This window comes from Melanostigma gelatinosum, assembly GCF_949748355.1.
Source record: "Melanostigma gelatinosum genome assembly, chromosome: 1".
Classification (NCBI taxonomy): Eukaryota; Metazoa; Chordata; class Actinopteri; order Perciformes; family Zoarcidae; genus Melanostigma; species Melanostigma gelatinosum.
Genome location: NC_136634.1, coordinates 21,068,271 through 21,095,299, shown reverse-complemented (window position 1 = coordinate 21,095,299; position 27,029 = coordinate 21,068,271). Strand labels below are relative to the sequence as shown.

At 42.5% G+C, this 27,029-nt stretch overlaps 3 protein-coding genes across 3 annotated transcripts in view; 2 read left to right on the top strand and 1 right to left on the bottom strand.

The window, feature by feature from the left end:
• Positions 1 to 841: 841 nt before the first annotated feature.
• On the bottom strand, positions 842 to 7,973 carry e2f4 (E2F transcription factor 4). The gene is made up of 11 exons (XM_079277108.1): positions 7,609 to 7,973; positions 6,496 to 6,605; positions 5,215 to 5,375; positions 4,929 to 4,973; positions 4,772 to 4,836; positions 4,492 to 4,680; positions 4,082 to 4,169; positions 3,798 to 3,944; positions 2,963 to 3,010; positions 2,800 to 2,844; positions 842 to 2,685 (listed from the first exon to the last, which is right to left on the bottom strand). Exons 1-11 carry the CDS (start codon positions 7,771 to 7,773, stop codon positions 2,570 to 2,572), a joined length of 1,179 nt encoding a protein of 392 aa, XP_079133234.1. The 5' UTR covers positions 7,774 to 7,973; the 3' UTR covers positions 842 to 2,569.
• Positions 7,974 to 9,468: 1,495 nt separating this feature from the next.
• Positions 9,469 to 20,982, top strand: ferry3 (FERRY endosomal RAB5 effector complex subunit 3). The gene is made up of 14 exons (XM_079268255.1): positions 9,469 to 9,542; positions 10,118 to 10,306; positions 10,913 to 11,058; positions 12,669 to 12,850; positions 13,454 to 13,553; positions 13,754 to 13,878; positions 15,345 to 15,451; positions 15,562 to 15,759; positions 16,002 to 16,130; positions 16,798 to 16,866; positions 16,977 to 17,179; positions 18,410 to 18,467; positions 18,702 to 18,769; positions 19,893 to 20,982. The coding sequence occupies exons 2-14, from the start codon at positions 10,126 to 10,128 to the stop codon at positions 19,983 to 19,985; spliced, it is 1,659 nt and encodes a 552-aa protein (XP_079124381.1). The 5' UTR covers positions 9,469 to 9,542; positions 10,118 to 10,125; the 3' UTR covers positions 19,986 to 20,982.
• Positions 20,983 to 23,076: 2,094 nt separating this feature from the next.
• The window catches only part of LOC306777205 (solute carrier family 45 member 3), a 29,577-nt gene continuing 25,624 nt past the window's right edge, over positions 23,077 to 27,029 (top strand). Inside the window, exon 1 of the mRNA XM_079268238.1 lies at positions 23,077 to 23,171. The gene's annotated coding sequence lies outside the window, so the exon portion shown is untranslated. The remainder of the gene's footprint in view (positions 23,172 to 27,029) is intronic.

Genomic DNA, 27,029 nt, shown 5'->3' with positions numbered 1-27,029 from the left:
GAAAGAACCACAATGCAAACAGTTTAAATGCCGCTGGAGTTTATGCTGAGCTAGACCATTTTTTCTTTCAAATTTCCAAGAAGTAGATGAACTAAATCAAAGTTCCGGGTCGGATGCGGCAGGTTACAGCTGCCCCCTGCTGTTTATATACTGTATACATAAAAAAAATAGCTGCTATGGCAATACTATAGGTCGATACAGCTATTGTTTATCATTATTGTTACATGTAAACAAATGGGCAGCTGGGGGCCCTATGGCTTATTGTTAGTGGCTCAACCATGGACTACATTTCTGCTCTGTAAGGTCTCTTCTCTATACCTTTATTTTTAGTTATATATATTTTTAGCATCCGAGGCCATCAAGACACCCCATAAAGACATGTACTTTTCTGATCAAATGGGTGTAATTAATGCATCCTCTCGCATCATAAACAGATGACGCTTTAAAGGCGAATAACGCTACACTCCATGATTTAGCTAAATGTCGGCCAATGGAGTTAAAAGGCATCACACATCCTAATCCCAGAATCATTTTTCCTTCATAACGGTTCTATTATTAAGAGCTCACAAAGCTAGCTATGCGACTTTGTCTACCGATTAAATCTAGGTTGTTTTTAACAACAACAACCCTAGCTCACACCAACAACATATCCGAGAGTCATCTCACAATTCTCAAACTGAACTTACAGTCTGCATACATGCTATGATGACACACGCAAACAATGCGGCACGCTACTTAAATTGATAACCAGACAATACATGAAGAATACCAAAGTTTTTATTTCGTTTCATTTGATGCAGCTATAGCTTAGCAATAGTGAACCTGTTAAAACAGTCTGTAGGATTGAGTCTCTCATGCCATCACACACACACACACAGACATGATTCATTCACAGCAGTACTGCCCAGCTATACTCCATTGAAGAAACTCATAACACAGTTGAACCAAGAGGACTTCTTACTGACTGGGAGTGGATGAGTAACAACCAATCAGACCACAGTGATGTAAAGTGCAACAATGAGACAGGAGGCTTAGACAAAGCAGAAGGTTGTGTGGATGAATTGCAAACACAGTTAAGTGTCGCCCCAAAATAGGTAGCAGTAGTAATATATCTATCAGGTATAAAAAATAAACGCCATCCTATACAAGCGGTAGAGCCGGATACAAACAGCACATACACTTAATCCAGGGCATTATCACACAAAATGAAGAAGCATTGCAGCAATATGAATAATGTTGATATCGTACTTTCAGTTTGACTCGTGACAACTCATCCTGAACTGCTACTCACCTGTCCCCTGCAGAGGGAGAATGATTAGAGTCAGAGAGACAGGCAGTATTTCATTTACGAGAAACAGAAAGAACTTGGAATAAACTACTGAATAGGGATCTTTACCAAATATACAAACAAGCAAAAACAGGAGCGTTGTCCATGACAACGTGACTATATTCACTCAGTAAAATACATAAAAGTCCCTACCGAGTACAATGGTAATCATATACACACATAATTAAAAGACAAAAGCCACAGGGGTCATTTTTGGGAGGGGTGGGAGATATTCCTCTGATGTACTCCAGTTAAGTTATGAAATAATCAGAGCCAATAAAAATATGCAAGGTTCAAAAGTCCAGAGGCAAAAATGAAACTGAAAGCCGGCTTATATTTTCGAATCAAACCTCTCAGTGTCGACGAGCCAGAGACACATTGTTTCATTTTAATGAGCACCGCGTTGACCTGAATAGCGTTCATGTAAAAAGCTAGAAGTCTAAACCCCCGCAACCCCTTGTTTTGGTCCATGGCTCTTTGTGTCACATTTATTGGCTTTAATAACTCAACATTAGGATCCTGGTTCACACAGACACTTCCAACACTGAAGGGTTTGATTGAGACAAATGCCCACGACTCAAAACAAAGCACTTCACTCACACAGTCTGCCTATTTGAGTCTGGAACCTTTGTTTATTCGCCAACTATTATTACAAATGTAGTTCAATATTACACAATAGGCTTGTCTGCTGGTAATACAAAATATATATTCTCTATGTACATGAGGACAGTGCATATTTAACCAGCTGTGTTTGGACTAATTCCAGCCATGCATGAGCAGCTGCCAGGTGACAAAAGCTGTGCTCTGTTCATCTGCCAATGTCTCTCTACCTGATAGAAAAAGGGGTTCTTGATTTACCCCCCCCCCAGAGAAATCTGACTCAAGTTAAGAGAGCGGTCAATACAAAACTCAGGCGCGCGCACGCACACACACACACACACACACACACACGCACAACTCTTTATCATACATAGCAATCTAAAAAATAGAATTATTTGTCATTTGTTTTGACTCGGTTTCCTTGGAAAAGCATGAAGTAAAAAGTTTTGCTCTCGCCAGTGTACATGGAACACTGTCCGACTGAGTCCAGCGTCAGTGCGGAGGTGTCCTTAGACGCTCGTCAGATCATATTGGCTTCCCTGCACCTCCACCGTCAGTGAGGGGGGGGGGGGAACCCTTGGGAGAGAATCAACTGGCATGTTTGGGGGAACTGTTTCCCACTCTTGACATCCATCGCAGGGGTCAGAGATTGAGAATGGGCACGTCGAAGAGGTCACAGAGGCCCTCTGTCTCGTCCAGGTTGTAGATGTAGTCGTGGTCGCTGGGTGGGGGGGACAGACGGAGGAGAGGCGAGAACACTGGAGAGGAGACGGACAAAGAGATGAGACATCCGGGGTGCGTGAAAGGAGGCGTGCTGACATGTATGAAAGAATCTCTTTGTTATATACGTCACACTCTGCATACAAGCGTACCTTCTGAAGACATCAAGTCCTCCAACAGGTCTCCACTAATGATCTCTGTTAGAGAGAGAGGGAAGAACCATCAGTCTGCAGGACACTGAGAAAGTGGAACACACTACGGCATAATCACAGGAGGAAGAATATGTCATTTATGGAATAATCGGGAGGAGTTTACCTTTTGTAGGATCAAACATCTCAGAGAGCTCTTTGGGAAAGTCCAGCACTAGAAGAAAAGCAGCTGTACAGTCAGTCACTACAAACACTAAACTCTTGAGTTTCACTTTCAGAAAGTTGATCTGATGTCCCTAGAGGACAGAAATGGCAGCATCAGAAATGAGATAGTGATATTATTTTCCACTTTCATTGAGTATATTTCTTTAACTAACATCAGTCCTAATCATAACTTACAAATATTCATTTATGTTTCTGAATTTTAACCCTTTAAATGTCAATTTGTTAACATAACGCCACTGTTGTTTTTTTTAATGAAAAATACACAAAAATTTAATATTAGCTGTTTACTAAATGCTCGGGGGACACTTCTTTCAATGTCTGGGATATATCAATGATTAGCAATAACATTGATTTCAATGCATTGCTTCAAATGCATAATACAGCAGCAATAGCTGAGAAAATGGTTCAATCTGAAGAAGAAAACAAAAAACTACAATATTGAAGCCAGGGTGCTAAACTGAAAGCCTGATATGTTAGAATATATGATGTTATACTCTGATGGCTTTGGGATATAAATTGTGGTTTTAATGGATTTTAATGAGGACATTTTTGTCCTTAAGGGTCCGAGCGTCTGTATTTTGGCTAATTTCCTTTTAGTATGGCGCTGTCCTGCATTGAAAGAAGCTTGTAAAGAAAAAGGTTTATAACCAATATGTCAATGAGATTATCAATGTAAAAGTAAAATATTAGCATCATCATCCCTTTAACCTTTCCAAACCTGCATTTTAGTGAGTGAGAGAGAAGTTCAAAGAGTTCAGCAACATGCAAAAACTCACATTCAGACGGATCAGACTTAATTGGTTCAAATACTGCCGAGGCCGAGGAGGACGCAGATCCATCCAACGAGGCAGAAGACTGCAGTTGCTGAGTAACAGCAGCATGTGTATCTGTCGTCGGGGTGAGCTGCGTGGTGCTCGTCACTTCTGAAATAAAGCGAGAGTAAATACGATAACGCTGAGCAAACATCACAAATAGTTCAGTGTAAAATGTAAATATGTTTGATAACGTAGGGAAGTCTTGAAGACTAAAAGAAAACGGGCATATTTCAGCACACTGGTACCCGTCACTGAGGCCGTCAGGTTGGCTGCTACAGCTGTTGTCGTGGCAGGACCAGCTTTTGCAGTCATTGCTGGAGCTGCTTTGGAGACCTGGATGGTGGAAAGATGAAGGAAAGAAAAAGAAAGGAAAATCTTATTTTTGCATGATGAAGAAAATAAAAATTGTACGTTGAAAAATACAAAAAAAACCCAGAAGTTTCAGTCGTTTTCTCACGGCGATTGAGCATTTATGAACAATATTTCTAACAACATGAGGAAAACCATGATAAATATTGGTCCTGGGACCGATGTCTTTTTCTAATCCTCATCACTGTTTCAATGAAGAAAGACATCTGAACATCCAGTCTTACAGTAACCTGATCAACACATAAAAACAGCTGATTGCATGCAGAAAGCAGACATCTGTGTGGACCTGTGTGACGGCAGTGGGCGGCTGAGAGGTAGGCGTCGGTGCTGGGAGGTTTTGAAGGATGTCATCTGGAGGAGGGACGGGCAAAACAACAGGAGAGGCACTGGAAGGGTCCTTATTGACCAGCAAAACCTCGATGGGTCCAGATGAACTCTTGAGACGGATCTGGTATTTCCTCTGTCCGTTGAGGATCTGGATAAGAACACACAAACCCAGTCTCAGACGGAGCAGTAGCTGGACATAAGGAGCTTAGAAGTACGCACAAAAGACACGCATGACTTACAGATTCAGGTATGGGGACCTCGAGTTGTGTGCCAATGGGAGCACGGATTGCTAGGAGAGTGTCACCTGAGGAAGAAGGACAGGCAAGTGATGGATGGAAACTGTGTTTGAGACTCTCAGAAGAATGTTGAGAACCATTAAGCATCTGAAACCATTACCTTTGAAAGCTCCACAGAGGTCTTCATGTTTTATATATGCCATAGTATGAATGTGTTAAGGGTCCTATTCCACAATGATCCGAACAGTGCACCTTTGCACACTGCCACTAAACATCTGAATTACTGAATACTTAAGATCTGTTCGGAGGGAACTCCACAAACTTAGGAATGCAACCGAATGAAATCATGGTGAATGAGACTGTCCTGTTGAATCACCACCGACCATGGCACACACACACACACACACAGACACACACACACACACACACACACAGTGAAGGATATGGGCTGTTGTTAGAGTCGTCTGTGACGTTCTTGATGCTCTGTTGGACCCAGACTCTCTGCTGGTCCAGCTCGTTTTCCCTGAGAGCCAGGTCATCGAGCTCGGCCTTCAGATCAATGAGCTTATCGGCTATCTCTCTGGTGTTACATCCTGGACCTACACCCCTGAGACACAAAGACAAATACAGTACATGGTCATCTACAGTCAGCATGCACACACTCATGAGCATGCGTGTTGTTTTTCATTAACCGCCTGCTTCATTAGTGATGCAGCTCTGCAGATTCACGTCTCTCCTGGCTACTGATCAATCTGCCGTGTATTAGAGCATGGACAAAACAATGAATCAGGACTACAGCTGCATTGACAGGGAGCATTAATTATGATAGATGTTGTAATTACCACACAGCTTAAACTATTGCTTTTGTTTTTTGTCATTAATTAATAAAGTGGTTGAACAAGTTCCACAACAATACCTGTCCAAAGTCTTACATTTCCATTTAGTGAGGCAGGTTGGAGTCATGTGTTTTCCTATTGTTGTGATCATTTTGTAATAGCATTGTTATACAATGATTATACTGTGGCAGGAGTGTCACATTAGTATAGGAAAGGGACAAATGTAACGCATTGTCTGTGGTCAGTTCCACAAAGTTTCATGCCAACTGAGATCCTAATAAGCGTGAAGTGGCGTCACACTCTCAGCTGCACAACCAGCATTACAAGTGAGATTCAATTCAATTCAATTTATTTTTGTATAGCCCAAAATCACAAATTACAAATTTGCCTCAGAGGGCTTTACAATATGTACACGTTTGACATCTTCTTGTCCCGGGACCCTCACATGAGATGTACAGTCACTGAGTCATGAGCACGTTTGTCACACAGAATAACACGCAAGTCAACATGAGTGAATACAAGGATGACGTGAGTGATCAACAGTTAGTGCCGTGATCCTCAGATGAATACGTTTCTCTGTAGCTCGAATGTGTTACATGAAAAAGGTGGTGGTGGTAAGGGATTGAAGCGCTTGAAAGAAGTTCAGTGGTTATGGTTTAAAATAGTTCAGCTCTCTCATTACCTAAGCAAAATCACTTTGCTGTGATGAAGGTCAGGTCAACACTCTGAAATACTGATCCAATTAGCTTTTGACACGCAAGTTGTGAAGGTTTTTTAAAAATTACGATTAAAATTATCATTTTGACTTTGGTATTCATTCAGTTTTTCCCTCTAAAAATTAAGGGAGAGTCTTACCACATTTCGAGAATAAAAAATGAACTGTGTGCTTACTTCCACTGGATGCTGTTCTTGGACTTCTTCTCGATCAGCCCGATTCCCTCCAACACATTGGTGATATCATAGATCCGTCGTTTCTGCCGCACTGCCAAGGTGTCTGCAGCCTGCACGTCAGGACAAACGCAATCAAACACAGTCAAGATTACAGGCAGCATCTCCTTCAGTAGGTTCATAACTTAAAACACAGACAAAGAGACCGCTGTGTATCTGTGCCAACGGGTTCAATGCCTTGCAACCAGCCATCGCAGGGTATGACAGCAGTGTTTCAACTTCCTTCCCGGCCCGAACTCTTGGTGCTTAACAAACTCAGATAACCACATGGCTGGTGCTGATAAGTTTAGGCTGTGTGGGGGGGCACTGTGGTCCCAGACCTGTTTATGAACATGTTTTGTTAAGTCTGGGCTTCAGGGTAACCCCAATTTTAGGGCATTTGAGTTCACGGCTTATTCATGTTAGTGGCACTTTCTAAACAGTGACCCCAGAATCCATTTGTTCTTAACATATTTATCTTATTGAATGTTTACACCAAAACCCAACTTCGAGTCACTACTCGGACACTGTTGCACTAAGGTTTACTGGGAATATTTAATGTAATATCTATCTATGGTGGCTTTCACTGTGGTGGAGAACACAGCTAAGGTTAGTTTATGTCATATTAATGTAGTTTAGAAGCTACTGTATTATCGCTAAAACGACTTAAATTGGAAACTAATTGAGTGAATGCATATCGACAAAGACGTCAATCAGAAAAGGATTGCTCATGTGTTAAGATGCAGTAGCGTTAAGTTTGAAGGGAACGACAAAAGCTGACCCACTTTTTAAACTTTGAATCTGCAGGGGGCACAGACTGAGAAGTTGACCCGTGTCCTCAAAGTTCAGTTTGTAGCCCTACTTTGCGAAACGCCAAATACCATGACACACGTATCAGAGATGTATAAAAACGGCAATGCCATAAGCAGAGAAGTATCACCCATTCAAATTAGCCTGTCACACAGCTAGGCTATGCTAACAGGCAAGCTAGCGAAAGTGTATGTAACCCAACGACAGCGGGCAGGCTACACATGACATGTGCTATAGCTAACAACAAAGACTAGGCTGCATGCTCACCGCTTTCAGATCCAGCACTCCGTCCTTCGCCTCCTGTAGTAAAGTCACAAACTTGGTCGTGAGCAGTCCCAGGCTCTTCTCGTGCCTGCTGGGAGTCTGTGGCTGCAGCGAGTCCCCCACAGCTCCCAGTTCGCCTCTATTACTGGCCGACTCTAGCTCCATCATCACTCGGGACCAGCTCCGTAACGTTACTTCCCACTCTACCTCCCCGAGCAAACCCAGCCAGCGAGCCCAGGAAAGCACGCTCTGCCGCCGCAGTCAGACTAACAGAAGGCCGGGGAAGTGTGTGTGTCTGATAGCGAGCGATAAATGAGATAGTCCGACCTGGTTCGCTCCAAATGATCTCACTAAATTGAGCTGAACAAGCTGAGTTAGTACGGTGATTCAACGAGCAAGCATTCGGTGGTTGAGAGCCGTTGGCCACGCGAGGTATGACGGGACGGTTCATTCGTCGCAGGGAGCGTCTGCAAGTACTCACATCGACCCAAAAGCGTATTACATATAACAATGTGTTAATGAAAACTTTTGAAGTCAATAAATATTTCATAATTCACCAATGTATTTTATTGTGGTTAAAAGTGTATAGACAGCAAGGATGAGGTGGTATTTTTATTTAAATGGTAAAGAGAAGGATTATTCGGATGTGTATGGTAATGATACTTTTATACGTCCCTTACTTACTCAAACTTGAAGAAAACACATGCACGCGTTTCTTGGCGTGCATGCAATACACGCACACTACACACGCACGCTTCAAACACACTACACGTACACATACGGTCAACACCAAACTCCAGACATATCCAATAAACAATAATTGAAAAGCCCTTTGAGTTTGAAGTCTTTGCACTAATCTATGCTTGCGCATCATTTTGACTGAATTCATATTTCACTTTTAAAACATGTATACTCGGCTATATACTAAATATACGATACCATTTTATTAGCGTCCCTTCTTTTTCTCAGTTTGCATGTACCCTGTGGTCTGCAAAGATCTTTGACTTATTACTAAAACAGTCAAGTATCCAGTGCACAGCCACGTGTTAACTTACTTCAGCAGTTGTTGCTTGTATAGTTATTATATTCTATATACAATGTCAAGTTATACAAACAAACAAATACAAACATTTGATCTATTTAAAATAAGTGAGTACCAACCTTAAAAAGTTACATTTTCCTTAATTAAATGGCGGGTAGAGGGAGTGATTTGGCAAAATTGGATCTCGTGGCTTTTCTTCGAATTAAATCTTTTACAATCGTCTATTCTGTCTTAAGTGGGCTGCATAATAAAAGTGGTGATCAGGAACCAACCAAGATTATGGAGTAAAGTTATGAAACCTCATTATTATGAGGTAACACAATATGAGTGATTTCATATGAATTCTCAGTATTATCTATCATAATTATTAATTGCCGGGTATTATTTCTTTGTTACTGAAACGAGGGCCACTGGTCCCACCTCCACAACGATTTTCATTGAGTTCCACCGTAAGTTATTACAAAAATGGATTGTTTAACAGTATATTTTCTACATTTTCCAATTTGATTCCTCTTTGACCAACGAGACCATTAAATACTGGTTGCATCATCGTTGGCCAGCAGGGGGCGATAGCGCCAAAGGAAAAACGCTCTCATAAATTAAGTTTCGGGGTCATTCATTAGATTCGTGGCTCTGTAAATCTGCTTTGTACGGGAAAGAGAACAACCCAGAATAAAATATCTACGATTGGCCAAACGAGTAAGCTTTCAGACACATCCCATAGCAGTTCTGATGAACAACCGAAAACAAATCTATAAACAACTGAACGTCTTGTCACGAAAGTGCTTCTGCCGTAACACCGCTAACGACTCCCTGAAGTGGTCAGCTGACTGCACCTGACAGGAGCGCCCCCGTCGTCTCTGCAGCAGGAAACACCGTATTCATTCATTCTCAGGTAAATCCGCCGCTTACGATATGTATACGTTCACCAAAGTAAAGCAAGCAGCGATGCTCAGCTAGACTCAGCTAGGCTGCCTCTTTTTATTTATTCATTGTTTTTAGCTTCAGCTACACTGCTAGCTAACGTTAGCATGGAGCAACATTAACATGGTAACGTTAGCTGACTTTTAACAGTGATGAGCCATTACACATAATGAGAAACCGAGAAACACACATCCTTTGCTAGTAACAGTTTAACAATGTATTCATTAAGAAGTCCTGAGCTCAGCGTGTTGCATGTGCTGTATAGGAAGGCTGTTTTCTCTGTTGTGTAAGGTGGTTAACTTGGCTAATTTCACACATTGGACAATATGTCAGTGAGAATGAAGGTCCGTGCTAATGATGGACTTAATTTTCTGTTTCTTTGCTTATTAATTGCACATGTGACTCTCAGACTTAAAGTGTATTACCTTCATACATTTAACTGTCGCCTTCTATCTATATATATATATATATATATATATATATATATATATATATATATATATATATATATATATATATATATATATATATCTTCTTTTTTTTCAGACGCAACCATGAAGAAGAACAAAAGCAAAGTGAACAGTGCCGCTGAGAAGGAGTTTGTGTTTGAGTTCAGGGCAGGGAAACACAACTGTGTCCTCAAGGTGCCTCTGCAGTTTCCTGCTCAAGAGAACATCTGTGACCTCCATGGACGCCTGATGCTGCTGCATAAAATACCCTGCTACATAGAGAACGGTGAGACCGGCGGAGTCGACTTCGTCAAGTGAAATTCTAATGTCTCTTTACCTTTTGCATTTCTGAGGCAATCCCTGAATCACTTTCCTAACCAGGGTTTTCAGACCATACCTGCAGCTGTCGCCCCAACCCTGACATAATATTGACTAAACACGCATTTGAATGTGAAAACTTGTCACGGGGCTGTTTGTGGTCTTGCAGGAAGCTCTCCAGCCAAGCGCTGTTGATCGCAAGCCCCCTCCACATTGTCTTTTAAAGGAAATCAACAAGTCATTAAAATATTTCTGTATTATTATTTTCAAGTGACCAAATGTGTCACAATATACTCAAAACACACGAGCACTTGACTAGTGACTGCTAAAATGGTATTTCAAACATCTTGTCAACCAAATCTACAAGAAACCTCATATTCTGTTTATTTGAGATGAATCTATTCCATTAATCTCTCCCTCCGTGTCTTCATGGGAATAAAGTGGTGTTGTCAGAATGCATGCTGTCAGTCTGAAACCTAAATGGATGGAATGGAGCTAGCCCACTGATTTTGCAACAGCAATTAAAACATTAAAATTATTGTTTTTTTTGCTGTGTTTTCACCTCTTCGTGCAGAGCTAAAAACCTCCCTTTCCAACTTCGTTGAGAGTGAGACCATCCTGGATTATGACAGAGAGGCCGAGCTGGCCCTGCAAAGACTCTCGTTGGGAGACGTGGACGTGAACCAGCTCACCAACGCATGGACCAGGTCTTATGTGGAGGTGATTCCACATTTCAGCATGTTATTGTGCCTAAGAACTAAAATACATGAGCATCTTACACCGCAAGCTCTGACATCAGCATCTACTGTACTGCAGCTGTTGACAGATTCACTGTCGTGATGCGTTTTTGGATTCATTTGGATTCACTCACATCTCTCACATTTGCGAGTGAAAAGGTTTTCATGGTGCCTGTTGTTAAAGCTGAATATCTGTTGTTGTTTTTTTAGTTGCATAAGTTAGTTGTGTGCAGTCACTCTGGCTCTCTGACTCTAGACTGCAAGATATCACATTTTATTGGTAATGTATCATGAGATTTATGAATAATAGTCTTTAATTGACTGAGTGATATATGTCATCTTTATAGAGTTAACCTCATTGTTTGGAGCCCCTGTGACCAATCAATGACCTCAACATGTCACTTTCAAATATCCCATTTAGATTTACTGTCTATTCCATAAACACCATACATGCTTACACTGTTACTAGGAAACTCCCCATGGCACCTAAACGTCTCTATATTTCTCCTGATTGATCAGCTTCATCACAGTTTGTGGGATGACTCACGAATGCTGTTCATGTCTCGATTATATTGGATTCAATACACAAACTGCTAAACGATCGGTGAAAAGATGTCTATTAATAATGTGAACAGCGTGTTTTATTCTGGGCGGGTGTTTATTTCAGGCCCTGGCTGCTCGGCACAGCCTGATCGTATATCCACTACTTCATGTTTCTGTAGTAAGCGCAGCAGGGTCTTCGGAAGTGTCCTCGAATGCTCCCGCTGACTTCGGGTCAGTCACGGATTATTAAAAGTCATTTAAAACACAAGTAGTAGCGCAGGGCATCTGCAAATAGATTATTCATGAGTTCCTGAGAGAAAAACAAAAAAATCTCATTACATAAGCCTGCGTGCTGCTTTTAATGTCTCTCCATGGCACTCGGTTACACTTTGATGCGCGTCTTCCCAGAGATGATTATGTAGCGGCGGGTTGTAAATATTTGACTTCATACTACTCATCAATACAAAACAGTCCGGTGACACACAGAAGTGGACTTTGTGCTTTTGTAAATAGATTAAGAATGGTCTTCTGGCCTACACATTTCTAAGATAGTGAAAGTCTCTTATTTCTTAAGTCTCAGGTATTTATAAAAAGACGAGGGCACAAGTGTTGTGAAGCCCCTCTGGCCTGCTGCACTCAGACATTTAGGACTGGCATCCATTTACATTTTGCTGCAGTCACAGAAATACACATGGAGGTTTTCCAGTGTCCGTCATGTTTGTGGTCTGACCCTGTATAAATAGGGGACTTTGAGATTCTAATACTGTTCTGTTGCTTTACTAATTATGGCTTAGTGGGGCATGGAACTGCCTTTTTTTTGTTGAGCTGAGCAAAACATTCATTCAAAATGTGTTGACATTTCATTCTCTTCCTCTTTTGTCTTCCTGTGTTCACAGAAAATGTCATTTTTAACACTTTCTACTGAATATCAGCCTCTCACTGGCCACTCTTAAGTCTCCTCTTGTGCAGCAGATCGTCACCCACAATGACAGATTTGTTTGTTTTTGTTTTTTTTAAATGCTCATTTTCTTTCTCCTCTCACGGTTTCAGACTACGCTGGAGCATGCTCGGCCCGAAGAGCCCAGCTGGGACGAGGACTTTGCCGATGTTTACCATGAGCTGATCCACTCGCCGGCCTCCGATACACTTCTCAACCTGGAGCACAACTACTTTGTGAGCATCTCCGAGCTCATCAGTGAGAGAGACATGGAGATTAAGAAGCTACAGGAGAGGTTGGTATTTTTCCAAAGCTCCACTCACCTTCTGTATTCTTTGCGCGCTCTCGCTAGTTCGGTTGTCTGGTTCATGTGCACATCGATCCGATTGTGTGTTTCTACGTTTCACTTATTTTAGTTTTTATTTGGGATCTGCTAAAATAGACAAAGTAGGACGACGTTCGGCCAACATCTGTTTCAGTCCTTTTGTCTTGACGCGCATACATGCACCTGTAGTTAACAGATGTTTTTTTGAATTTATTTCGCCTTTAGCGATCGGAATATCAATCTGTTCGTGATCATCAGATTGATTTTAATTGTAGTTTTATCTTTTGAGTCCATCTGTTTTGCTTTCACACAGCAAATGCAAAAGCTTCACAGCAAAGGGGGTGAATACATATACACATGCACATGTTTGTTCTTCATTTTACTTCACCAATTTTGACCATTTTGTGTAGATCCAATAAAATCCCAATAAAAATCCATTTCAATTCAAGGTTGTAATGCAGCAAGATAGGGACAACACCAAGGGGGTGAATACCTTTGCAAGGCTCTGTAGATGAGGATGTATTTTCCCATCAGTCTAATAAAATCAGTGAATATTTTGTTTCTGTCTGACAGGCAAGCCGCTGAAATGGACAAAGTGATGCATGAGCTGGGAAATACTTTGAGTGACCATGATGTAAATGCAGTTGCCTCTCAACACTTTGATGCACAGCAGGTAAAAAACGAAGTCCGGGTGCTCTGCAGCAGTGTTAACAGCAGGGGCACCTTGATCCCAAGTTATCATTTTACCACAGACATTTCAGAGGATTCAGTTTGGGAATTCTCCATTAATGAATTCAGATTTGCTCGAGCCATCTCAGTCAAAACATGTTGTTGTCATGTTGAAGTTCCTAAGTGTTTGTCTTCTTTGAGCAGGTGTTGGAGACCAAGTGGGCCAGTGAGCTGAAGCAAGTTACCGGCATTCAAAAGCACGAGTATCAGCAGTGGGTCATCAGTCTGCACCAGGATCTGCAGAAATCCAACAACAGCAGCCAAATTAAGTGAGTTCATGTGTGAGTGTGTGTGTGTGTATCAGACAACAGACTGTTAACATGTTGGATTTGCATGAAAACTGAAGCATGTTCTGTGTGTGTGGACAGCTGATATTGGTAGGCTTACTTTACACTCGTATGCAGCTTAACGGGCTCTTTCAGTTCTGATCGGGCTCCTTCAAATCTTGGGGTAAAAGCAATAGTTGATCCAACACCGGAGTTCCTTCCTCTTGTTCGAAAAAGAAAAGCTGCAGCGCTGACGGATGTCTGCAATGTGCTGACGTGGCATCTGGGAGTATAGCATTGTCAAAAGGCAGCGGCAGAACGGCACTTCATGGTCTTTGTTCACTGATCGGTGGGTTTAAGTTTATATGTATGGGGATTTAGCAGCATGGAAGAGTCAATATCAACCCTGAACACTTACATTGATCAAATAAGGTGATTTAGATTAAAAGAGGGATCTAAAGGATCATAGGAACTTGTTAAAACTGCATTAAACTGACAACTAAATGGTTTGAATATCCCCTGTGTGTAGGTTGTGCTACTGTAAAAGTCTCACTAAATCCCGACTAGAGGTCAAACTCACGCTTAACTAACAGGATCTTAACTGCTGCACTATATAATCCATGACATGTCTGCTGGCCCTTTTGAAGTACAGACCTCATTTACATAGAAATTGAAGTGATGGTCAAAAACTCATCTAAGTTTGACTGATGCTGAGCTTTAAAGCATCAGTATGACTGGCATCGTGAGATGAGAAGTCGAAAAAAAAACATCTAACAGTAATGTAGTCCCGCAGAGTGAGTGGTGGTTTAAATTCAGGTCCTACACTCCCCCCTGTGTTTTGATGGAATATCCAACAGACATCCGGACAGTATTCACAGCGCTTCACGTTTTCCACATCTTGTTATGTTACATTTTAAACAAACTTTTTTCACATTGTCATTATGGAGTATTGTGTGTAGAATGATGTGTAGAAGGCTGTAACATAACAAAATGTGGAAACAGTGAAGCGCTGTGAATACTTTCCGGATGCACTGTCTGCAGATACCACCAGGAACTGTATGCTAAGAGCTGCTCACACAATGTGCTGACCCTGCATCAGTTTCCTTCTTAATGATGAATATCATTATCGTGTTGGTGGAACTTAAAACGTCTACATCAGCACTTTCCAACACTTTGTAAATATGCGTTTTTAGAGCTACGGGCCCAAAGAAATTTGGGTTGCAATTTTTTGATTTGCTTGATATTGTTTCTTCATGTTTGTAGATGAAGTGCTGAAACCAAAAGTTAAATCCTTAGAACTGAGATTTGCATGTTGTTTACATTATTAATACTGTGTATACAGTATTATCTTTTGAATACTGTACTTTTCCAGTATAAAAATAAATAATCTTAGTAAATATTAAAATGTAATATCTGCAGTTTTTGCGACGGCTATCTGAATTGATTTTCTTTGTACCATTGGCTTCCAGCGAGGAGATCAAGGTGCAGCCCAGCCAGCTGTCGGAGCTGGACGATTCTGGAGCCAGGATGTTTGAGGAGCAGCCTCAGCTGGAGGAGAGCTTTACGATACATTTAGGTGCTTCACTTCTAACATGCTCTCCAAATCTTTGTCCACTGTTTTTTTTTTGTGGCAGCGGTATTGATGTGAGCTACAGTACAATGCGTATATAATCGTCTTCTGATCAGGAGCACAACTGAAAACGATGCACAACCTGCGGCTGGTCCGGGCAGACGTGCTGGACTTCTGTAAGCACCGGCGGCACAGCAGTGGTGGAGCGAAGCTGAGGCGGCTGCAGACGGCCCTCTCGCTCTACTCCTCCTCGCTCTGCGGTCTGGTGTTGTTGGTCGACAACAGGGTCAACTCCTACAGTGGCATCAAGAGAGGTCATTTTGTTTTCTCACTTCTTTTTTTTTTTATATACAGTAAATAACACTTTAAAGTGTTATTATTAAAGACGAGTGAAAGTCATCTTTTAAATGATTTGTCTTAAAGACCAGGTACTCCATTCACCTTTTTCATTTGTTTTTAGAGTTGGAGTACAGCATGGAGGCATAATAACAGCGATACGCTCTGGCTAAGTATTAACTCATTTCATCCCTGGCCTGTTCTGTGTTGACCCCCCCAGACTTTGCAACTGTCGACAAGGAGTGTACGGACTTCCACTTTCCCTGTCTGGAGGCGCAGCTGGACGAGGTGCAGCAGGTGTTGCTCTACGCCAGAGCCCAGCGGAGCAGCAAGCAGAAAGAGCAGCCGGGTTTGGTTTTTTTTGTTGCTCCACAACATTTATGATACAGACAGAACATTTAAAGAGGATTAGAAAGAGTAATGCCAGACCGGTGAAGTTAGTTGATAATTCTTTCTTTAGCCAGCGATGCATTACACAAGGCTGAACTAATATTGTTGATCATGGCCTTGTTTAGCAGGGCCAAAGAGACTCAAAGATGCAAGTGGTTGTTCCATCTTAAGAGCTGTTTGTTTTGGCTAACTTCTTCTCAACATACAGAATATACTGAAGTTGAAGTTAATCTCTAAATGACCTGGTTTGATGTTTAGCAAGACACGAAAGAGCACCTTCATCTCCAGAGTTCAAGCTGTCTTTAAAAGAGTGACCGGAAGGGGCGTGTATCTCTATAAATGCCTGTAACAGTCTTGCACTACAGAACTTGACTCTGCAAGGAGCACGTCAGCGACATGCCGGCAGTATGAGTGGGGGGGGGGGGGGGATTAAATAGCCAGGGAGTAGAAGACACTTTACAGAAAGCCGTGTCCAGATCCTTATCACAGCATACGTTGAGTGGTTGGTGGAGTAGAGCTGTATATAGAAACATTCTTTCTCAAGGAAAAATCCTGAGGAGATGAATTGACAGAATTTTTTTCAATGTACTGATTTTCGTTGTGTTTTTCAACGTTTATCCTGACAGAGATTCCAAGGAACGGAGGTGACGATAAGAGCAAAAATGTTGAAAGAAATCCATCCAACATCTTGCCAGGTAATGGATATCGTTCCGATTGAGAGAGCAGAGAATCACTGCCTCTTTGATTTAATCCACATCCGCACGTTCTGCATACCACACACCGTACCTGCTGCGTCTCCCTCAAGGTGAGTTCTACATCTCGCGGCACTCCAACCTGTCTGAGGTCCATGTGGTCTTCCACCTCTGTGTGGACGACAACGTGCGTTCGGGGAACATCACGGCCCGGGACCCGGCCATTATGGGCTTGAGAAACATCCTGAAGGTCTGCTGCACGCACGACGTCACCACCATCACGGTCCCGCTGCTGCTGGTCCACGACATGTCGGAGGTAAGCGTGGCTGACAGCACGGTGAGCGCTTGCTTGTATGGAGGATGTTCTTTCTCCACACACGCGCTTCATAAGGATTATAATAATGTCGTAATGTGATACCCCAAAGAATAATTCAACCCATGTTTACCCCTGTGTTTTCTGTGGCCCTGACTGATGGCACAGTCCCATTTCCGTCCCTTTTCATTCGGCCGCCGCTTGTTTAAGCACTGCATCCTCAGCTGTGGTCTGGCTTGTCGGGCACTAGCCTGTGAATTCAGCCTACGACTCAACGTTTCCCAGGTTCAAAACCGGGAGGGCAAAGTAGAGAGTCGTGAACTCTTCTGTTTACTTAGTAGCTCAGAGTGTACAGTGTGTACAGCAGCACTCTGTGCTCTCACACTGCAGGGGAGAGGAACACAGAAAGCTTTCAGTGACTGATGACACTGTGAAATCAAGCCGAGTTCAGCCAAAGATCCCGTCACAATAAGGTGGATTTTTCTTTTGAATCTGGAATTTGGAAAAATCTTTCCCGGAAAATCTCCTGTAAATTCATGACAGAGCATATCCTTCCTCGTTCCTCAACTGAATAAAGATTGAAGGATAATAAACTGAGAATCAAGCCTCTGTCTGGATTGCACTCATGCCACAACATTCAATTTCTTTCCTTCTCATCAAGAGTCTTTGTTTACTTAACCAAAGGCTTCTAACCTTTAAAGCCCCGGGAACCAGAGGAACTTTAATTAACAGCTTCTGGTTCCGTCTGTCATCTTCCTTTCAGTCTCGTTTGACATTTAGTGGCGATGTCTTGCCTGTTTGTACAAGCCTGTTCTTGTGTTTTGGCATTGAAAACACCATAGTTTTGTCTCGAACTGTAGACTGCAAAAAAATCATTTCTTTGGTTGTTAGAGATGCATTTACTTGTCTCAATTATTTAGCAAAGACCACACCTGCCTTTTTTTTTTTTTTTTTTTAAAGCTCCCACGAACGTCAACAGCCAGCTCATCACTGACACCGGCGTCGGTGTACTGTCCTATTGTTGACGCGTCAGATACCCGTTGCTCAAGCCTGTGCCGTTTATCTCGAGGGCAAACCGTTTAGTGGGTGACGCTGTTCACACGGGTCTAAACATGGGCCTCGGCGACTTCCCTGCCTCCACTGCATGGATTCAGTTTGTTTGCATAGAATGGGTGTCTGTCTGCCTTTTTTAATTGTATTTCCCTTCTCGTTTCTCCTCTCGTCTCTCTGCAGGAGATGACCATACCGTGGTGTCTAAAGAGAGCAGAGCTGGTATTCAAATGTGTCAAAGGTAGGATGACAATTTAACATTTTCAGTTCATGAATTGTTTTCTTGAGCTTTTCTGCTACCGCACCCATCAGCACTGTTAAAACAAGTTACATTGCACCTTGTATTGGTCCCCATTCTGCTGTGTGGGGAGATCTGTCAAGTCCAAGTCTACAGCTTTTTCAAACGAAAAACTCCTCTTACATGACGAATAGATATTTGATCTGTCAATTACTGTCAACCTGTTTTCACTTGCAGGCTTCATGATGGAGATGGCCTCGTGGGATGGAGGAATATCACGCACAGTCCAGTTTCTAGTGCCAAAGGTGAGAATGTACTAACCTTTTTATGTTCTTGGTCTCACAACTCTTACCTGAGGCCGACGCACAGTCATCCGTTGGAGTAATTGCTTGCCAGCAAAAATCTCTGTTTATTCAACAGAACTGTGTACTCAAGGACTCTCGTGTAAACAACGTCACAAAAGGCACACCTGGCCCGGCTGCACGTAGCTCAGAAGAGAGACTGTTTGAAGACTGTCACAGATTATAGAGCTTTAGGTTCTCTTGACCAGTGTCTGCACTACTGTGATAAAAGAACGCTGAGAGAGATGGTCCATATAAACGCGTGATAAGCGACGGCATTAACGTGTAGTTTTCCAACACGGGGGCGTAATCTTGAACTCACTTGGATATCCAGGTCTAACCTTATGTAGAAGTAAAAGGACAAAACCATCCAGGTTCAGCTTCGCCGGCATTCTGTTCAGGTAGTTGTGACTTCATTGCTGGATGAAGCCGAACTGTTCCTTTATTTTGGGCTCATCTGGATGTTGTATACCTATAGGTTTTTTTTTTTTTTTTTTTTTTGTGGTTTGTCAGGAAGGCAGCAGAGCTTGTAGCACAATCTCACGCTGACAGGTTAAGATGATAAAACCAGCGGCATCAAAGGGCTTCCTGTCAGCTACATGCTCAGACACCATTCAACATAGCGGCTCTGAAACAACATTGTTTTCTGTGCCTCAAAGAGACGCGGCGGCGAAATATATATATACGCTCTTGTGTTTGCGTGTGGATGAATGATGCGCCGACGCTTAAAGATGAATACTTAACATTCTTTTTTGACGGGTGGCGATGCTAACGCGGTACACTCCCCCGTTAAAGTCACAGCTGCCGGAGCTCGCGTCATTTCAGCATCTTGACTTTCTTCAGGGTTAGACCCTGTGATGTTGAACTAAAAGCCCACCGCAGGGGCTGTTAACACTTTGCTGTATAGACAAACAGTCGGGATGTATTTTTGTTTCGAAAAAGGTGTCGTCGGTTGCCTTCCATTGTCAGTGCGTGGATTGAAAATGTGTACGAGAGGTGTTGTCTGTCACATTTCTGCACAAATCTCAGCCCCTTGCTGCTCACTAATCCTGGCTGTGTGTTTGTGTGTCTCTGCTTGTGTTGACAGAGTATCTCAGAGGAGATGTTCTACCAGTTGAGCAACATGCTGCCTCAGATCTTCCGCGTCTCCTCCACCCTAACTCTCACCTCAAAGCACTGATGGAGAGCGGTGCGCCACGTTGCCCCCCTCGAGGCATTCCGACTAACACAGACTGATTTATTTTAACAAGTATACAGACATGTTATATTCTTCTTCTTCTTTTTTGTCAGGAACTGCTGACAAAATTAGTAGCACATTGGCCCCATTCATTGAAATGGGGTCAACATAACACGGTGGCATTAAAGCACTTACAGAAGATGTGCAAAAGAACAAGATTTTAAATGTGACAAGAGACGTTTGTGTGCATTTGGTTATTTTTTGCACCTTTCCAAAGCGACGCACACTGTAAATACTTCTTACTGGATTCTGTGGCCAAAGCAGCTGCTGCAGTTATCATTTCAGGCCCCCGGGGTGCAGTTCTGGTGACAGAGTTTTACGACATCATGACATCAGCTGCAAGTGTACCAGTTTTCCCAGAAAGCTGCGGTCTGTAGCTTTCCGCACGTTCGAGCTGCTGCATGATGGATAAACGGTGTGTCGGTGAAGTTGTTTTAACTCGCTGGTACGGCGGGAAAATGCCATCGACGGAGCAGGAAAAAGAAAGCATTGACTAAAGTGATGAAGCTGGATAATGCCTGCAATTGGACAGGTGTGACCTAACTGTATTACGCTATATGTGGCTTTTGTAGTGTTTTAACCACACATTACCATACAGATGGATGTAATGACTGTTGATTATAAAGAAGTCACAGATCGCCTCTTTAAATCCATTTTTTTAAAGTTTTGATTGACAATATGAGGTCCCTGTCACCGTCACATTTCATCTGTTGAATGTTCAGGAAGACGTCCTGATGTATGATCGCACAGTTTAGCCATCATATGAGATTTCACTGGCTGGTATTTGGGAGCTGATTCTCCAGAGAGAAGTGACAAGAACTTTGCTCCTCTAGTCCCAAAGACGAATGCCGTTGCTGCTGTGATGAGCAACGTGCAGGTGTTTTTTTTTTTTTTATGCTGCATTGCAGTGAGTTGTAGTGAGGATCCCTCTTTGTTTGTGTGTGTGTGAGGGTGTGGGGGGGGGGGGGGGGTCCTCCCTTCTACCTCTGTAACAGCAGATGGCACTGTTCCTACAGACATATATGTGACCAGGGTGACCACACAGGCACTTACACACTGAGTAAAAGAGATAAAGTTTAAAAGAGTGTCTGCTGCCCGGTGACTTCCATGTCGGTCCTGATGAGCCAGGAGGGACTTCTCCGCAAAGCTCAGCCTCAGTGGTCTTGTGTCTTCAGTGGTAGATGTTTGTGAATTGTGTTGAACACTTGAACCTAATAAAATGTGTAATCTGTATATTCACTGTATGTGTTTACATTTTTATGTTTGAATAAAAAAATGAATCGCTCACTCCACTGATTTGATGTAAATTCTTCATGAAAGCCGTCATAAGCTCATGACAGACTTTCACATTTTGGCTGGTGATGTTTCTTTCTCCCCCCGCTGCCAACCGTGATACACTTCTAGTGGCGTTTGGTTCAGCGTGTTATTCCGTGTTGATGGGTTATCCACAGGCACATAATCTCTCTGAAGTAAATAATCCATGTCATTCATTGGAATTACAGTCCTCCTACATCTAATGGTGGCCTATAAGCCATTTCAGACGGACTGAAATCAATTCAGCTTGACAGAAAGTTCGCCACAGCCACGCTCTGCGGCGGTATTAGGAAGATGAAAAGAGTCGAGAGAGTAGCAATCAAAGCAAGTTGCCTTCTCTCCTTTCCAGATAGACAAGGAGGCCAGTGGCCCTGAGAGAGTGGTGATACTGAATCGCTTCGCGTTGAAACCTGCAACTGTTTATGTCACGCTGCCATGCTGAGAACCCACACAATTGTGAGAATATGTATTGCTGAGTGTTTGGCATTCTTGGGATTGGTCTCAGTGGCGTGGAGTGTTGGGTTTCCTTGGGAAGAGAATGCGGCTCCAACTCTTCCTCCTCTCTCAGTTCTGTACAAATGATTGAAATAAATCAGAGCAACATTCACAAACTGGATATGAAAAGTTTTTCCTTAAACGACAGCACACTAAGTTACAAGTGGGAAACAAGTATCACCAGGCAGGCACCTGTTAAAAGCAGTTTTGTCAGTAGTAAAACCTTAAGGCTCTCCTCAGGCTGAAGTACTCGTCGGTCGATGATGTCAAGTCACTCACAGGCACAGAAACATGACCGGGGAACAGTCGTCATTATTAGTGCCTAACCGGAAACATTGGTTTACATTTGTCTGATTGATTCAAAACTTTGTCCTTCCCTGGGAAGCAACAAAGTTTTCTGTCAGTGCAGGTTTTACCCTCGCATAGCAGAACTATTCAGAGTTACAAGTCTGAGGAATGGCATAGCTCGTTGAAAGAGAAGAAAAACAGGATTTATGTGTTTGTTTGTTTTTACTTGGTTACTAATCAATGATTACAGTCACGATGTGCTTAAAACAACATGAATATATATTATAAGCTTTTTTTAATCCACAGGTTTAGGTTTCAACAGCCTGCTTAGCAAATTGTAGCTATACATACACATTCAATAACCATGTTTAAAGATAAGAGGCTCATCGGTAGCACACATATCGGACTAAACTAAACTAATGTTAGAAGGTGTGCTTTCTGTAAGAAAACAAGTGAGGTGACATAAGATGTATGTGTACAGGTGGTGCATATTAGGAAGGACAAGGTAGAACAATAATAGTTTATTTAAATGGTGGTCAATAATAAAAAATAGCAGAAGTGTTTTAAAGCATAACTAAATAAAAACACATCAATATCGTCATTGAATCAACTGTTTGTTTACGGCTGTTTTCCTCTCATATAACTACGTCACAGGTAATGCTACCGGAACTAGCAAGAAAATAAAACATTTTGTGACCATTATGAGGTACTTTGAAAGGAACATTATAAACATCAAAGTGCGTCTCTTAGTTGAGTTGAGTGCGCACGCATCTTTAAAGTCTTTGTTCGTTTTGTTTGTTTCTTGCTTCATATGGAGTTATTAAGATGTCATTCAGCAAAAAGCGCCAGCTGCGAGTGCCCTCGGTCCTTTTATTTTCGAAAACGAAGACCGGAAGTTGTAGTTGTAATTGCCGCGAGCTTGACAGCGTTTGTCACAGCTGGGTATCTGGCTCTCTGCAAGTTGAGCAGCAACGGTACGTCGAGAGCGAGCAAGTTGCTGCACGGATCTCCTGGAGCTGCACTTAACTTGAGGTGAAGTTGCATTTAAGATAGTCCTTCAATTAATTAATACGCCGGTATTAATTTGACTGATGCTATACATATATGTAGCATTGTTTATTAGACACAAATCTGACGCGGCACTTTGTAACTGAATGGTCGCTGCGTGGGATGAAACTTATTCATTGTATGTGCGGCTGCCCCATTGACGGCGTAGAGACAACGAACGTGTTTAAATTACGACCCAAGCGTCTGCGTGTGTGTCGCGCATTGATTCATACGACGCCAGAAACGGTGATTTAGCTTGAGCTGAAAATGGAAACGTGCTGTGTTGTGTTTGATTTTGGTCCGAGCCCCGGGGCTGAAAGGTGTAGCCTACGGTTAGCCAGGGTCCAGCAGCGTGGTGCTTTCTGGAAGTTTTTTCCACTCTGCGTCGTTGACTGCAGCCCTACCGCCAGCCTCCATGCGCACACTGGTGTGGTGCCAAGTGCCATGGTGGCAATAACTGTACAGGCTTACCGCGAGCCGTCTCTGTCCACGCGAGAGCCTTCGTTTGGTGCTGTGCTGACGCAAACCCCGCTGTTGTGACACATGGATATTTCGGGGGGGGGGGGGGGCGTTTCAGGGGACCCTGTTTGGAAAGTTGCTCCCAAACTCTTCCTCTGTCTTGTTGTTTTCATACACTGGTCAAGTATTTAGTTCAGTAGTCTGAGAGCCAGCTAGACTCAGATATGCTGATGCAGCTGGGAACACAAACTATGGCGCACACATACACAAAAACAACAAAAAAAATGATTGTACTGAATTTAAGAAAACGTTTTTTGTTAGCCTTCACATTGCTACAGTTGGGTTTTGGAAGTTAAACTCACACTAGAACACGTGTTGCTCAACAGCACTCAGTAGTTGAAGATGATGAATGAATCAGTGACGGGTTCCGCATAGTTTCCGAGAAGTAGACTTTTGTCAGAAACTTTAACTTCGTTGTAGCAGTGATTACTCACCTACTCTCTTCTCCTTGTTGTAATCCTCACTAAAAAACAAATACATTCTTTACCAGTTGTTTTGTCGCAGTACAGGCACTTTCTTTTTCTTTTTAAATCTTTGATTAATCCTTGTCTGAAATAGTCTATTATTGTGCGTTACTGCCTATAAATCAGTTTATTACAGATGCATTATATCAATATTGTAAAATAAAAGAATGAAAGTCTCCTAAAGGTGACACTACATTGTGTCTGTTACCTTGTTTTCACCCTGTTGTGGACAAACGTTGACATTTTAATTTTTTTGCACTCAGGATAATTTAGTTTACTTTTGTCTCACTTTTGAAAGCCTCTTTCTAATTTTAATTTCTTTATTTAGAGACTACAAGGTCAGGAATGTAAACTACATTTTCAAGTAGCCTAAACTCCTTCTCTAGCAGGCTGCAGTTAAAAGCTAAAAGTTTCCATGTGTGTGTGGTTTTTTTCTTGTGAATCTGCTTCTTTGGCTTGTACTACACCCTTCAACACTGAAAGACCACATTAAGGGGGGAAGAGGATCAAAAGGTTAAACAGCTCGAACCCATGACAGGGGGCTTTTATTGTCACCATGACCGTGACTCCGCCGTTACACAAAGACCTCTTTCCCCTCCACGGACCACTCAAGTGCGTTATTCATTCTACCCAGCAAAGTAGACTCTTCTCTTTAGCCCCTTTGGCCCCGGCAGCTCTTTTCTTCTTCTCTTGACTTTATTTAGTTTACGCACAACAAACTGTCTTCAGCCTCCTTTTCCTTTTAAAAAAACAAAAAAACAACTGATACAAAGTCTAATTGTGTCTTCAGCAACTATGTGTGGAACTATAGTCTCCATGTGAGGTCCTCAGGGTGTACCGCATTAAAATCATCCCAAAAATATGACGACTAACGATCAGTGACTAATTGTCATTATGATCAGAGAGGATGATCTCAGAGCCGCCGCATTCTTAAGCGCTCACTACTTCCTATGTGTGGCCCCGGGAGGAGTTTGCACCGCTCGTCTGCTCCACGATGATAGAAAAGGCTTCTTAACCCGGGATGCTGTGGCTGGCATCCCGGGTTTATTGGATTATTGTGGTGGGTGTGACTATTTTGCTCCCTCTTCTTAATGCAGAGGGCCTGAAGAGCTTTTGCTGGAAGGGTTTTGGTGGGTTTTTTTCTTCTCTTAAGCTCTGTGTCCTCTTGAAAGCTTTGTGTGCCGCTGTTGCTCTGGTGTCGCGTGGATCCATGAACAATAGATGCAACCGGTACAATGGTCATCTCTCACGTCAGAAAAGTGCAGAAAGACGCTCACTTCAGTGGGAAAGCACTGTTTCGTGGCTCTCATGACGAGGCCGGGTTCTCCACATTGCTTTCATGTTTTAACGCCCATGTCCTAGATTAGTCAAGTTGTGGTGCTTCAGTGGCCAAAAATACGCCTAAATGGTGTTTCTCTGTAGATTTGATTGTGTGTGTCACATGAGATGCATCCTAGTTGTTGCTCTGCCTTAATTCTATGTTTTATGGTAATCTTTTTGTATTTTCTGTCTGCATGAAATTAGCCTAAATGAAACCATGTCTGCACTAAAGTCAGACCAATTGCTTTCTGTTTTTTTACTGTTGGCTTTATATTGACAGAAGCCGTGCTGGCTGACTCTTGTTTTCTTTGTCTCTGCGTGAACTCCGATTTGGTTAATTTTTCAGATCTGCGTGGCGTAGGCCATTTGGTTGTTATCTTTACGCAAACATTCAAACCACTCGGGGCCCTGAATGTGACCCTCAAGCACTAATTATTGTAAAAAAACAGTGAGCTCATTTGTTGAAACGGGAGGAGGGAGAGAAATGTAATGGTAAAAGAGAGTTGATGGGCAATCAAAAGCATCACACCTGCTCACAGATGGAGGGAATGCACGTTATTACACCTCCATAACTCACTGACAGCAGGGGAAAGGGCTGAATATCAAGCAGCCCGTCTGGTTCCTGGATCTCTCGTTTGGCGGGAAGCAGAGGAGCGCAAAAGTTGTTCCGAGCTCGCTGCAGGCTGCGGGGTCAAAGTCAAACAGTTTCCCTGTAAGAGAGAGAGAGAGAGACTGCTGATGGGCTCCCCTAATGGGCCCAAGCCAAAAGAAAAGATGACAGCTACCCTACCGCCCAGAAATGTCACCTCTGTGACATTATCGTTCTGTTTTAAATGGTTTTTGACTTACCAGCCAGTTTACTTTCATGTCATCCCAATAATATAGAATATCATTCTGAAACTTTAGTTAAGTCATTTGTTCCACCTTGAGTTCATCGGCATGTGCTTTTGAATATAATTAAAAATATAAATATGACATGTTTACGTCCTCTGATGGTATGATGCTGATGGCTGAACATCTGTCAGGGTCTCCTTGGGAACATGGCTGACTTTAATTGGTGCGAGAGGGGTGAAGGGAGCCATATTCAAATCAGGCATCTAGGTTATCTGCTCTTCTAATATCTGGTCTGATTAAAGAGAAGATAGGAATATTTCCTATCTTCTCTTTGGTTTTGCATGAAATCGCTCCGTGCCAAAGTGAGTGGGTGCGTTGTCACCGCTTCACTTCTCTAGTGTCTTGCTTGGCCAACTGCTTTTTTCTCTTTAGCCCTAATTTGTTGTTGTGTATTTTTTGCCATTAAAACTCGAATGCACTGTAACACAATGGGTGAAATATGCCAGTTCGTACAAACAGAATCACTTCGTGAATTATGGGAATGCATAAGTAGTATTCCTTTGGTACGGCTGGCAAAAGTAACTGTCTGCTGATGTTTATCTTTCTCCCGTCTGTGCAACACAAGAATAAAGGAGGCAAGGACACTGTGTGTTTTTCTGTGAATCACTTCACTGCAACTGTGCTGTAGCAATCGGTGACCAAAGCT